Raw genomic sequence first — 13,668 nt, forward strand, 5'->3', positions numbered from 1 at the left:
TGGAAACTGAGGTCAGAGATGTCCAGCAGATGGTGTTGGTGGTAAATCATTAAGGCCAAGAGCAGCAGCTCTTCTTTTGAAACGAGCATTTCAAGGAAAAGATCCAGTGCTGCGGAGGGTTTACCTATTTACTGTAGGTGTTCTGAGACTGGGATGCAGAATGTTGGACAAAAAGCCTGGATTCAAGTCCCCTAGATACTTGCTTCACTACCTAGGTGACCTTAAATAAGTCACTTATCTTTGCTGATCCTCGGCTTTTTTTATCTATAAAATAGGACCAACAATGTCAGGATCAAGGGTATATACTGGCTTTGTCTACTAAAATCCTGTGCAAGTGTGTGTGAGGCGTTATAGTAGAAAATAGGAACAGGTGAGGACCAAGGAGAGGGTGTGACGGCTCAGGTTGACACATTCTCATCATGGGAATAACTACCCCAAACATCTCTATGCATAGGATTTGGAGTTAAACAGACTGGGTCCCAGGTCTGGCTTTGCTCTGTTAATCAACTATTTTGCCTCTCTGAGCTTCTGTGTCCCTATTTAAAATACCTCCTCATTGGGCTGTTGTGAGGATTAAATAAGATGAGTTATGTAAAAGTCTCTGACGCATTGTTAGCAGTCAGTAATTTGAGGCTATTCTTACTGGGATGGGCCTCTGTGGGTCTCATTTACCTAGAGTTCAGGGGTGGAGGTACCTTTTAGGACTTTTCTACCTTTACAAAACCCTGTTACTTCATCCCATGTTTAGGTTTGGTTCTTGATTTTCAAAACGTAGCTTCCATCTGAAATGTTTCAACTGGGAAAATGATTTGTTTTTGCCCAATTTCTTCTATTCCTATTAACCTGAAGAAGCTAGCCCATCCTTTTGAGCTGTAAATTGCATTTCAAAGACTGTGTCCCTGGTGTGCTTTAATTAGCTTAAGGACCCAGTTTTCTGCAGCAGTTGTTTTTCTAGCAGGTAAAGGTATGGACACTTACTTGGGAGCTAGACCCTGGTTTTCTTAAACATAACATATCTACACTCACCCCCTCCCAGCTCTTCATTGTCCTGGGGGCTTGTCTCATATCAGCCCAAAAGGAAAAATGGAATATAAGGACCCTAGATTTAGAGTCAGAGGACCCATGGGTTTCTTGACGCTACTACTCATGGCTGTGGCATTCTCTCTATTCCTCAGTGGGGACATATAAGCTTCATGCTCACTCAGGTCCCTGCTAATCTGACATTTCAAGTCTCTGGAGCCCTAACCAGTTTGGCTCAGTGGATAGAGCGACAGCCTGCGGACTGAAGGGTCCCAGGTTCGATTCTGGTCAAGGGCATGTACCTTGGCTGCGGGCACATTCCCATTAGCAGGTGTGCAGGAGGCAGCTGATCAATGTTTCTCTCTCATCAATGTTTCTAATTCTCTATCCTTCTCTTACCCTCTATAAAAAAAATCAATAAAATATATTTTTGTAAAAAGTCTCTGGAAACAAGTCTGGTTCTCTCTCCCCCTCCCCTGTTTTACCTCCCCTCCTCACCACCACCACCAAGAACAGTCCCTCTACTGCTCTCTCCTTAGCTCATTGCTAAGCGTGGGGCCTCTGGGGGCTGCAGATACCTTGCTCTCAATTACATAGCTAATCTGTGAGGCAGAGTTTAGCCCAGGAGGGAAAATAGCTTGTCAAGTTAAGCAACTTCTGCTGAGTAGGATGTCAATATTTTATAGGGCTCCCACTCTAAGCTAGGGGGAAGCCTGGAAGAAACAAAAAAGAATTACTTGGAAAGATTGAGTTGAGGATGGTTGGTCTGTGGAGGGCGGTGTTTGGGTCAGAGACCAGAGAAAGTGCCTGGGATCTCAGCCCTTCATGGTCCCACTTATGGCAGGGCCATCAGCTAGCCCTTCTCACCTCACCTCCTCACCTCTCTCTAACATTTATTGAGCACTCACTGTGCCCCAGGCCTTGTTAGTCCTGTCTCTAACTTTTGGAAGACAGAGCAAGAGGATAGATGGAGCCGAAACCGGTTTGGCTCAGTGGATAGAGTGTCGGCCTGTGGACTCAAGGGTCCCAGGTTCGATTCCAGTTAAGGGCATGTACCTTGGTTGCGGGCACAATCCCAGTGGGGGGTGTGCAGGAGGCAGTTGATCGATGTTTCTCTCTCATTGATGTTTCTGACTATCTCTCTCCCTTCCTCTCTATAAAAAATTAATAAAATATATTTTTAAAAAAATAAAAATAGCCCTGACCTGTTTGGCTCAGTGGATAGAGCATCGGCCTGCAGACTCAAGGGTCCCAGGTTCGATTCTGGTCAAGGGCATGTACCTTGGTTGCGGGCACATCCCCAATAGGGGGTGTGCAGGAGGCAGCTGATGGATGTTTCTCTCTCATTGATGTTTCTAGCTCTCTATCTCTCTCCCTTCCTCTCTGTAAAAAATCAATAAAATATATTTTTAAAAAAAATAAAAATAAATTTTAAAAAAAGAGGATAGATGGAGACCAACATACCATATGTCTAAATATTTGAAAGTTTTAAGTAAAGCTAACAAATTTGTTTTCTTCCTAACAACCCGGAAGACCGTGCCTGGATTTAGAATTTTTGACTCTTTGGGATTCTGCACTGGAACCTAGCAGTTCTGGGAGAATTAATCTGGGTATGCTTCCTTTCCACTTCCCACCCCCAATCCCATTCCTCCCTACTAGGAGCTTCATGGACATGAATGTAGACACTTGAGCTTTTCTCTATCTCCATAGATATATCCCCTTGTACTTAGGGGATACACACAGCAGTAGCACAGCCTGCCTCCAAGGAATGTGCAGGCTTTGAAAGCGGATTGGAGGCTGTTTAGACAGGAAGGTATAGAGGTTGGGTGCCTGGAGCATGCTTCAGGTGGACATTTCTCCTTGGCTCTGCAGATTCCTCACCCAGAGCGGCCACATATATACACTTCCCAAGTCTCTTCTCTACAGATCAGAAAACTGACCTTCATTGTAACATGGCTTCTGGCTGTCTCTCCTTGGTATCATTCAGAATGTGCTCTAGTCTGACCTTGACCCTCATCTAGAATAGGCCCACAAATGGTAGTGTTAGTAGAACAGAGAAGTTGAACCTAGTCAAAATAGTTATTAGATCTTGCAAAAAGCTTCGCAGCTTGCAAAGTCCTTTTATGTGCATTGTCTAAACCCTAGGTGATGAGAGAAAAGACTGGACAGGGCCAGGGCTAAAGTGAAAGGACTGTGCTCACCAGCCAAGCAGCAAGAACTGATCCTGCTATCTTTTGTACCAAGAGCAGTTGCACCGTGGTGGTAGAGGGTTCTGGCAGAGGTCTGAGGAAACGCAACAACTGTCCTGTCCCTACCAGATCAGTGGCAGAGCCAGCAGTCATCAACAGATCTCTGAACCATAATCCCCCTCTCCTCTTTCTACTCAGTCCACACCCCAGGCCTGGTTGGTCCCCTCCAGCCAAAGCAGGTAGCATCTCCCTGGGCCAAAACGTAATGGTTGTGAGCTGAACCAACCAGAAGAGAGTTATCTGATTACCATGGAGAAGCTCCACAAATTTCTTGTATACCCACAGATGGGCAAAGGAATTCACCTTTGAGTGGCTTGTCATCCAGGTAGGAAAAAGCATGTCAGAGAGAATTGTGAGGAATGGGGAGTCCAAAGAAAACCACAAATATCGAGCATTTCCTCCTGCGAATGGACAGTGTATTGTGTGTTTTTATGGGTCTCTGTTGTGTCCCTCACTGCTCAATAAATGTTGATGACTGGATGTAAAGGGAAACTGAGTAACAAAAAATAATCTGTCCCTCCCAGGCCATTTCCAAGGCTGGCACCAGCCCCTTCATCAACAGCAGTGCCCTCTCAGACTTTCTTACTTAGGATGGCACACTTGACCCCACTATATCCTTGGAGCTACTGCAAGCCCATCCTAGGAGCAGGTTCTCCAGAATGCTCCGGTCCAGCCTATGGTTCCCTTGTAAACAATGCCATCTGTTGGTCAGAAATGCCAGCTTCCAGGCTAGGAGAATTGTGGACTCTAACCCTGATGGAACAAAGGATACAGATTTTCCAGCTTACACCTAGCTCTTCTCTATTTTACTAAAAAGAAGCCCCCTCTATCCAAATATATTAAGTAATTAGGTAGGAGTTTGCGGTTAGCTTACACTGGTGAGAGTTTTATACATATGGCTTGGGGTCTTTAGCACCTTTTTTTCTTTTTAGCACCTTCTGAAATAACTCCAGGATGGGGTATTGAGATAGGCATGCTCTAGAAGGGAGTTACATCAACCCATGCCAATGAACAGAAGACTGAGCCAAGAAGCATAAATGCCAAGGCTTAACATTAGCCCTTTCTACTGAAATTGAGCTTCCTTTTCCCTTTCACGCTGTAGCTTGTGCCCAGCTGTAACCTGTCTATGGAAGGGGGTAGCAGAGATATTTATACAGCCCTTTGGGGTAAAAGACATTGCAAGAGTATAGAGAGCAAAGAGTAGGTACGGTATATCTAGCAAAGAGAAATAAATTTGAATGAGTACGTATAAAAATAGTTAACTCTAAAAAAGTTATTTAAAAACAATTCTCAAATAAATATGCTGACTTTACTGTAGTGTTTACATGGGCTTGAGCTCTGGGAAGGACTGTAATAAAGTTGAAAGAAATGGGCTTTTTAGGGACTAACTGACATGGGTTTGAATGACCATTCTTGGCAAGTTAATGAAGTTATTGAAGTGTGTTTCTGGTAAAATATTAGTAATACTCATGGGTTAGGCATTCTCCAAAGGGAGTTGCACCAATGAGCAGAAGACTGAGCCCACACTGAGTGTTGAGTGAGACTTATTTTCAAAATGGCGGGTACCAATAAGGACAGCAATAGCTAGGTCCATGTCTGGATCAGACTGAGCAATACGCATAATATGGCATTTTTCTGGAGCAGACATTACTTGTAATTACCATGTGACTTTTTGTCCATGGTTTTACATTGAAGGAACAGAAGCTGTGGCAGGTCTTCAAATTTAGATCCTGTGTGGGGTGGTAACCTTTGAGATGAGCATTAAAGATGGAGTGGGTTTAACAGAATTAGAATCAAGCAGACCAGGGTTCAGATCCCAGCCGTGCCATTCACTAGCATTGTGACCTCTGAATGTGCGTTCTCTTCTTTGTAAAATATCCTGCTTCTGCTTGTCCGTACCAAATGAGAGAACATATGTAAAGCACCTGGCATGAACTCATCAGCCAATAAGATGAGCAAAAATGGGAAGCTGGATGCTGTGGGGTGGGGGGATGTAGGAAAGCATAAAAAATCCATTTAGCTATGATGTGGGCCATGGGCAGCCCTTGAGCCCAACCCGTGGACCCAGCCTCACAGTGGCTCTCTCTTCAGGTGCCCACCATGTCCTTGAAGATCCAGACAAGCAACGTAACCAACAAGAATGACCCCAAGTCCATCAACTCTCGGGTCTTCATCGGAAACCTCAACACAGCTGTGGTGAAGAAGTCAGATGTGGAGACCATCTTCTCCAAGTATGGCCGTGTGGCCGGCTGTTCCGTGCACAAGGGCTATGCCTTTGTCCAGTATGCCAACGAGCGCCATGCCCGAGCAGCTGTGCTGGGAGAGAATGGGCGGGTGCTGGCAGGGCAGACCCTGGGTAAGCTCCCAGTATTCTCCTGAGTAGGTGCTGGCCTTCACTCTCCAGCTTCCCTTTTAATCCCTTTTATGTTACCCCTACTACTACTCACTATCCCCGTTGGAGATGTTATAACTTAGTTATAAATTTAGAAGTTACAAATCAATGCATTAGGCTACAGATTGCTTAGGTTAGAACCCTTTCTGAGAGCCAGGAGGAGGCGCTAGGAGCACAGTTGAAGCAAGCAGGTACCCTTGGCCTTGGTGTTATATACATGTGATGTGGCCATGCTGGTGGTCTAGTGTGGAGTGTGTATTGTGTATATGTGTATGTTTGATAGGGGATATTTGTATATGTATTCCTGAGTATGTGGTATGTGGATATAACTGAATACGTGGACATATACCTATGGTGGATATGTATGTAGTATGTGTCAGAATATATATGAGTGTGTAAGCAGATATGCATATACTCATTTACCAAATATTTGTTGAGATTCCATCACGTGCTAAGCACTGCTCTAGGCATAAATATGTTTGTTAGATTGTTTGTATGAATGCACATTAGATCTTTTGTATATGGTATTGGAACCAAGTCTGAATGTACTTGAGAGTATATATATATATTGTGTGTGTCTGTGTGACCTTATTACCTGTGTATGTGAACATGTGTGAGGGTGTTATCTATGTTTGTGTTTACATGAGTGTACTTGAGAATGCATATGTGTGTGATGTACATGAAGTATGTGTGAGTGATATGTTTATGAGCTTGCATGCATGTGTCTGAATGTATATGAATATGTAAAGAGGTGTTTCCATGTGTTATGTGGGTATGAGTCTAATGTGTGAGGACATCTGTTGAGTTGGCTGTGTTAGTGACTAAAGTTCATGGGTATATCATATGTACACATAAATTGCTGCACACTTGCATGAGGGTGATATGTGTATGGGCACCTGCTGTCCTGCCAGCATCTGACTCTGCCTTTTCCCTTCACACAGACATCAACATGGCTGGTGAGCCCAAGCCCAACAGACCCAAGGGGTTAAAGAGAGCAGCATCTGCCATTTACAGGTGGGGCACTCTGCCTTGTCTGTCTGTCTGGGTGGGATTGGTCCCTCTTCCACAGAGGGAGTAAGCACTGGTGATTGCTGTGCTGAGCCTAGAATTTGGGAGGGTGTTTGGAGATGAGGGCCTATGAAGAGTGAGCTGAGTGGCTGTCCCTAAGCCCCTGCCCTCTCCCCTTTGTTTCCCCAGTGGCTACAGCTTTGACTATGATTACTACCGGGACGACTTCTACGACAGGTGAGCAGGGAAGGGGCGTGCCCAGGCATGAAGCAGCCAAGCTGGAAGGGTCCTGAGAGATTGCTGGTGCAGCCCATTCAGCCATCAAAGTGGAACCTAAGCCCAGAGATGTGGACAGGCATTTGCCCAAGGCTGCTCCACAAGTTGGTGGCAGAGCGGGGACTAGACTTAAGTTTGCAGGTGCCCAGGCTATAGCTCCCCCACCCCACATTGTCTCCCATTCTCTGCCTGCCCGTCTTCCTCCTAAATCCAGGGTGGAGCTCAGTGGGACTGGACAGCCAAGAGACACATAAATGCAGCAAGTTGGAGTACAACACGGTACAGGGCCCAGGGCAGGGAGTTTGGGCTCTTATGTTTCTGCTTTCCATCTAAGGTACCCAGCCAGCAGGAAGGGACCTCAGAGCTCAGTCTGAGCTGCTGGGCCTTATTTTTATGGCCAAGAGTTAACGGCCCTTTTAGAGATGTGAATCAGTCCCCGGTAGGCTCTGGCCCAGCCTACCCAGACCCCAGACTTGAGGCTGTGGCCTCCATTCCATGGCTCCATCAACATTCTTGAGTGGAAATCATGGTGGAAGCTGGCCCAAACTTCCCTCGGCTTCTCTCCCTCTATCTTTTCCTCCCTCCCTCTTGGCCTGCCCCAGGCTGTCCAAGAAGAACAGACCTTTCTGAGCCTTGGTTTTCTCACCTGTGAATTGTCTCAGGAGACAGTGCAGTGTAGTTGAAAGTGCCCTAGCCTGGGAGTCAGAATACCTGGGTGCTAATCTCAGCTCTGCCACTGAATGGATTGCGTGACTTTGGGTAAATTCCCTCCCAGTCTGTGAAATAGGCTTGCACCAAATGATCCCTCAGGGCTCCTCCCGCTCTGGGATTCTGTGGTTCAGTGATTCTGACCAAGGCCAGAGCTGCCGCCTCCCCTTTGGGGCAGAAATGCAGTGTCTGGGACTGGATCCATTCCCAGAGACTTTCCATCTCCAGTCATCACCAACCCAGGGCAGGGGCTCCCTGAACAAAGGAGTGCCAAGGCATGGGGCACTGAATTGCCCATTGATGTCAGGTTTCCTGGTCGTCATCAGGAAAGTGATCCTACAGTGTACCCCTGAGGCTGCCATTCCCTGCAGAAAGGTGGTAGCAGCAGATGTGATGGCAGAGACTCCTACTCAGCCTACTGAGCTGCATGACAGGAAAAGAGGCCTTCCTGGGAGGGCTGGGTAATGGTGTTGGGGGGGAGGGGGGCAGGCAGCACATAGTCTGGGCACCTGGGGATCTGATTGAGTTGCCCAACCTTGATACTCTGCTGGGTCTCCTGCCCTCCATCTCTGAAGTGGATTAAGAAGGAGAAAGTGACTGAGGGGGTCCAGAATGAGGAAAGGCCCTCATGCTTCTCTTAGTACCCTTGGTCATTCGTCAGTCACACCTTCTAACATGGGTTTTAACCACGTTCTCTTGTGCGTTACCTCACAGCAGTTTTGGGGGGCACAGGGGCTCAGAATTTGGGATAGCCATCCTCATTAGGCAGATGGGGAAACTGAGGCTCAGGCAGACTTAGGGATTGCCCTCCAGTCCCACAGCTCTCTGTTCCCAGCTGAAGGTTTGTGCTGCTTTGGCGAAGTTTACAAACTCTGACCAGGGATTGAGGTGGCAGTTGATTGAGCAGAATGTAGGTCAGAAATAGAGCAGGCCTGGGTGTCAGGGTGGCTCTATCTAGGGAAGGCTCCTTTCTGGGGCTGGTCTCAGTTTACTGCTCTATTGAATGGGGCTGTAACTATTACCACCTGCAACCTCACCTGCCCTTAAGCAGCTGGCTGGTAGGAAAAGTGAACGTAGTGAGGATCCCAGCAGCTCTTAGGGTTCTGAACACCCTTTCTCTTCACCCCAGGGCTTGTTGGGAGCAAGCAGAGGTGTGTATTGCAGGCCAGCCCGTCACCACTTACACACATTTCATTCTAAAGTTACAGTGACCCTTGGTGGCCACAGGCCATGCTGCAGCCTCTGGCCCATTTGCCCTCACAGGCTGTTCGACCATCGGGGCCGCCTTTCGCCGGTGCCTGTGCCCAGGGCTGTCCCTGTGAAGCGACCCCGGGTCACAGTCCCTTTGGTCCGGCGTGTCAAAACCACCATTCCTGTCAAGCTCTTTGCCCGCTCCACAGCCATCTCCACCAGCTCAGTCAAAATTAAGTGTGAGTGACTTACTTTCTTCCTAAATAACTTTTTTTTGTCATTAGCAAAATAATAGAATTACATTTTTTTACATTGGAAAATAGATAAAGGAACAAATCTCCCACAGTTCTGCAGCTCTAACAACCAAGTGAGTATTTTTGTGTATTTCTAAGAGAAAAAGGCTGACGTTTCAGGCGGAGGGGCTTGGGTTGGGCAGAGTCCAGTGCTGTGACATGGAGCCCAGTGAGGAGATGGGGTCATCTTTCCTCTAGTAAGGACAGGACAGGTCTACACAGGCCCACTACTCACATCCACTCTAGTGTGCAAACGCTGTGGTCAGGCGCCCAGGAAATCTGATTGTAAAACACCCACATTTACACACCTTGAAAGGCAGAAACCACTCTATATCACCAGCAAAGACACATGCTTGCTCAGGAACACCTCCTTCTTATCCAGCCCCAGTCCCTTTCAGAATTGAGAGGTTGGGTGTGGGAAAGATACAGGTTCAGAAGGGCAGTCTGGTCGCTCTAAGAATGGCTTTCAGAAAGTCTCAAGGGAAGCCACGGGCAGCCTCAGCCTCTCCCCTGGCCAAAAAAAGAGCTGCAGACAAGGACAGTTCCTGCCATTGGCCTGGCTTCCTAATGTCAGAATGGGGCTAGGGTCTTGTGTTAGTAGAGCTCCCAGTCCCCAGGTGACAGCCCTGTACTCCCTCCACTCCCAGTAAAGAGCAGTGAGCTGCAGGCCATCAAGACAGAGCTGACGCAGATCAAGTCCAACATTGACGCCCTGCTGGGCCGCTTGGAACAGATTGCTGAGGAGCAGAAGGCCAACCCAGGTCAGCTTCCAAGGGTCCTTCCCTGATTCAAGTGACCAGGGGCCCAAGGCAAAGGGTGGGGGGAGGACAGTGCATGGTACAGAGAGGGCCTATGGCCTCTCATCCCACCTGGACCCACTGTGTTGAGGCCTAGCTTCTGCTGAAGTGTTGCCCAGGAAGCTGTCCCAGGCTGAGTTTTATTCCCCTTTTCACCACCCTTTCCCCTCAAGATGGCAAGAAGAAAGGCGACAGCGGCAGCGGCAGCGGCAATAGTGGTGGCAGTAGCCGACCACTGGCCCCCCAAGAGGACACAGCTTCTGAGGCAGGCACACCCCAGGGAGAAGCACAGGCTCGAGATGACGGCGATGAGGAGGGGCTGCTGACACACAGCGAGGAAGAGCTGGTGAGGGCATGGTTGGAGGGGCTGAGACTGGGCTTTTCACTCCTAGTCGCCTCAAGGGAAGGGGAACCTCTGAGCTGGTTCCTTTTTCCAGGGGCTCCAGTCCTGTGAGGAAAGTGGGGAATGAGCAGGAAGTAGTTGCCTATTTCAGCCACCAGTCAGAGAAGTCCCACAGAGGTCTGAGGCAGACCTCTCTTGATCCCAGGGCCCATTCGAGACTCGGTTTTCCACATGGGGACAGAAGAGTCAGGAGCTCATGAAGCACATACGGTGTGCAGAGTTGCAGGGGGCAGGACTGGGATTTCCTGGGGAAGCCACAGGGAAGTAGGTATCCATTCTACCTGACGATTTTCTAAAAGCCTTTGTTGCCTGAGCATGAAATAGGCTGTCTTATGAGGGATCAAGGGAGTTCCCCATCTGTGAGGGTGGAAAGCCATTTGGCAAGGAGCTTACATTAAGTGGAAGGTAAACCACATTCTGAGCCAATATGGTATTTGTTGTGTGCTTACTACTTGTTTACCTAAGGAACACTCAGTTGAGCACCAGGCCCTACAGTCCATACTTGCTAACTTCATTTAACCTTAACAATAGCCCTGCATTGTGCAAAGTATTACTCTTCCACATTTTACCCTGTGAGGAAACTGAGGCTCAGAGGAGTTGAGTAGTTTGCTCAGGGCCTTACAGCTAATAAGGGTCAAGCCAGGATTGGAGCCCAGACTTCTTCACTTAGGTCTGGAACTTCCTCTTTTCATCCCTGCTGGGCTCTGATGTGAGGACAGATGGACTTAAGAGCTCCTCCTCATGTCCAGCTCATTTCTTCTTTGCACCTAGTCTGGTAATTCAGCTCACTCTTTGGGGCATAGGAGTCTTCATAAAGGCTGTAACAAAGGCTTAGATGTCCCAAGATGGGGAGCTCACCGGTATTGTAGGCTATTAGCCCGCTCCAATCTGAGATGGTCTTTCTATGCAGAAACGTGCCCCCTGCCGCACATAGAACTTCCTTGACTGGTCCCTTCTCTCTCCTGAGGGGCCCTCAGCCCACCCTGATGCAATCCCACATCAGCCTTGTTTAGACTGGTCCCACAGTCATTTCCTTTGGCTGTCCCTCTCGCTTTTTGAGTGTGGCCTCCAGCTGTGCTCTGGGCCTCAGGGCAGGACTCAGAGCTTGCAGTGAGTGATGTGTGGTCTCTTGTTGCCTCCTCCCTATCAGGAGCACAGCCAGGACACAGATGCAGAGGAAGGGGCCTTGCAGTAAGCAGGTACGGCGGTCCTGGTGGGCAAGGGGTGAAGTGAAGTGGAGGGCATGCCATGAGGCCGACTTGGCAGGGTAGTGCTGTGTCCAGCAATGAAGGCCCCTCTATCACAGCCATCTCACCACCCCTCTTTGTGGTCGGGGTTTGGTAGGCTATGGGAGCAGGAACCAAGGATGGGCTAGCCAGGTTCGTCCAGCAGAGGTTTCCTTGCAGTAAGCAGGTACTGAGCCATGGTACCTATCTGTACCCTTGAGGATCTCTGAGAATCCTCTCTTCTGGAGGAAGACACAAACTATTACCATCCAGTGTGAGCAGGAACACAGGCTGAAGAACTGGGGGGGGGCGGGGTGTCAAAGAGGGCTGTGGTGGAAGAGGTGATACGCAGCTGAGCCTGTTCAGGATTGAGGGAGAAGCATCCGAGGGACGCCCTGAGCAGAGGCACAGAGTGCTGGTAGTCCTCAGTGTGTGGGAAATGCCCGGGGATCTCCTGTGGCTGCAGTCCCAGCTCTGCATAGTAGGGAGAGGGAGCTGCTCATCATCAGAGGGTGAGGTTGTGCCAGGCTTAGGGTCTGGGACTTGATCCTCTCAGGTGGAAATGCTCTGTGTGCCAGGAGGTGCCCCACAGCTTGTGATTGTGCTAATACCATAACAGATGTGGAAAGTGAGGCACTGAACGGGAGGGCAGGGAAATGAACCACATATCTCATAAGATCTCAAGGGTGGTCATTGTTGGGGCCTAGATTTGAACCCAGTGGTGTGTGACTTCAAAGCCCACTCTCGCCAGTGCTCACCACCTAGCTCTGCCACTCTGCCCTATTCCTTTGGGGGCCGTGCTCAGAGTTAGACAGGTTTGGATGGAGGAAGACATCAAACAACAGGAAGCACCTTAGGGAACATTCATGCTGTGAGATGCTTCACCAGCAAGGGCTTCCCTGACAGTTTAGTTTAGGAAATTCCATACGTGCAGTTTTTTCTCTTGGAGCCTCATGGTTGGTTTTACCAGAGAGAGTAAGTTTTACCTTGTTAAGCCAGTTTACAGGTGAAGTGCGGGGGCCAAATGGAGGCTCAGGAAGGGGGAAGAGACTTGGCCAAAGTTCCATGGCCAGAAAATGATGAGGCCAGAGCCAGAGCACAGGCATACGTCTTGTCTGCAAGTAGCAAATATCATGCTACCCTTGCTTTTTCCCAACCCGTTTTCAAGAGCACAAGGGACTTTTCTTCTCAGCCTTAGTCTCTATTTGTCTCTTTCTCAGTCTGACAGGAGCGATGGCCACTGGAAGGCGAAGGGCGTGCACTGTACCAGGCCTCAGGCTGGGCACCCACCCCTGGATGCCACCCCAGCAGGTCCCAGAGGAGAACTGGCAGCAGGCACCTCATCCCCCATGCATCCCAGCCAGTGCCACATCCTCTGCAGGTGGAGTTATCGGTCTCTCCTCCCCACACACCCTCCCTATTGGCACTGCCCAGGCCAGAGGGCAGAGCACAGAGTTTTCTCCACACTCTGTCCAGGACACTCCCAGGCTTGGGGTTTTTCTATAGGTTTGGAGAGGGGAGGGGTGGGGGGCACAGGGAGGAGACCCTGACAATAAAGAGATTGGATTCCAACTTTCTCTGAAATGGGATGGTTTGCATTTTCTCATGAAGGTACCCTGGCCCTCTTGCCCAGCCAGAAAGCAGATCTGCTGTACCCCCTTCACTCTCACCTGTCAGGGACCATTGTCTAGGGCAGCGGTCGCCAACCGGTGGTCCTCGGACCAGTTGTGGTCTGTGAGGTCCAAAAGGTTGGCGACCACTGGGTTAAGGAAACCTTTAGAGCAGCAGTCGCCAACCGGTGGTCTGCGGACCAGTTGTGGTCCGTGAGGTCCGAAAGGTTGGCGAGCGCTGGTCTAGGGTGTATAATATTGATCCACCTGGGCCTTAATTTCCACAGCTAAAGTGGAGATAAAAATAGCCAGCAGGGTTGTTGGGGAGGGTCAGATGTGCCAGTACCTTGGTGGCTGAGTGCCAATTGTGAGCCACTTGGTCAGGCAGTAGGTCCAGGCCTCAGCTTCTCACTAGGTCTGGTTTTTCCCAGCTCTAAAGCAATCCGAGAACCTGCTGTTTCTTCCCCTTCTCTGTCCTGGTTTAGGACACTAGTT

General features: G+C 49.0%; 1 protein-coding gene across 3 annotated transcripts in view; it reads left to right on the top strand.

Annotated features, from left to right (window-relative positions):
* RALY (RALY heterogeneous nuclear ribonucleoprotein) overlaps positions 1 to 13,120 on the top strand; it is a 93,096-nt gene extending 79,976 nt beyond the window's left edge. The window contains exons 2-9 of one of the 3 annotated variants that reach the window (XM_028157923.2): positions 5,361 to 5,625; positions 6,603 to 6,675; positions 6,859 to 6,906; positions 8,881 to 9,083; positions 9,785 to 9,898; positions 10,108 to 10,280; positions 11,488 to 11,536; positions 12,784 to 12,862. In XM_028157923.2, coding sequence (XP_028013724.1) covers positions 5,370 to 5,625; positions 6,603 to 6,675; positions 6,859 to 6,906; positions 8,881 to 9,083; positions 9,785 to 9,898; positions 10,108 to 10,280; positions 11,488 to 11,532 — 912 coding nt within the window. In that variant the 5' untranslated portion in view covers positions 5,361 to 5,369 and the 3' untranslated portion in view covers positions 11,533 to 11,536; positions 12,784 to 12,862. Of the gene's footprint in view, positions 1 to 5,360; positions 5,626 to 6,602; positions 6,676 to 6,858; positions 6,907 to 8,880; positions 9,084 to 9,784; positions 9,899 to 10,107; positions 10,281 to 11,487; positions 11,537 to 12,783 lie in introns of all 3 variants that reach the window. The other 2 variants (XM_008149720.3, XM_054723957.1) reach the window with 2 other exon arrangements.
* The last annotated feature ends 548 nt before the right edge of the window (positions 13,121 to 13,668 follow it).

The sequence above is a fragment of the Eptesicus fuscus genome, chromosome 12, assembly GCF_027574615.1.
Source record: "Eptesicus fuscus isolate TK198812 chromosome 12, DD_ASM_mEF_20220401, whole genome shotgun sequence".
Classification (NCBI taxonomy): domain Eukaryota; kingdom Metazoa; phylum Chordata; class Mammalia; order Chiroptera; family Vespertilionidae; genus Eptesicus; species Eptesicus fuscus.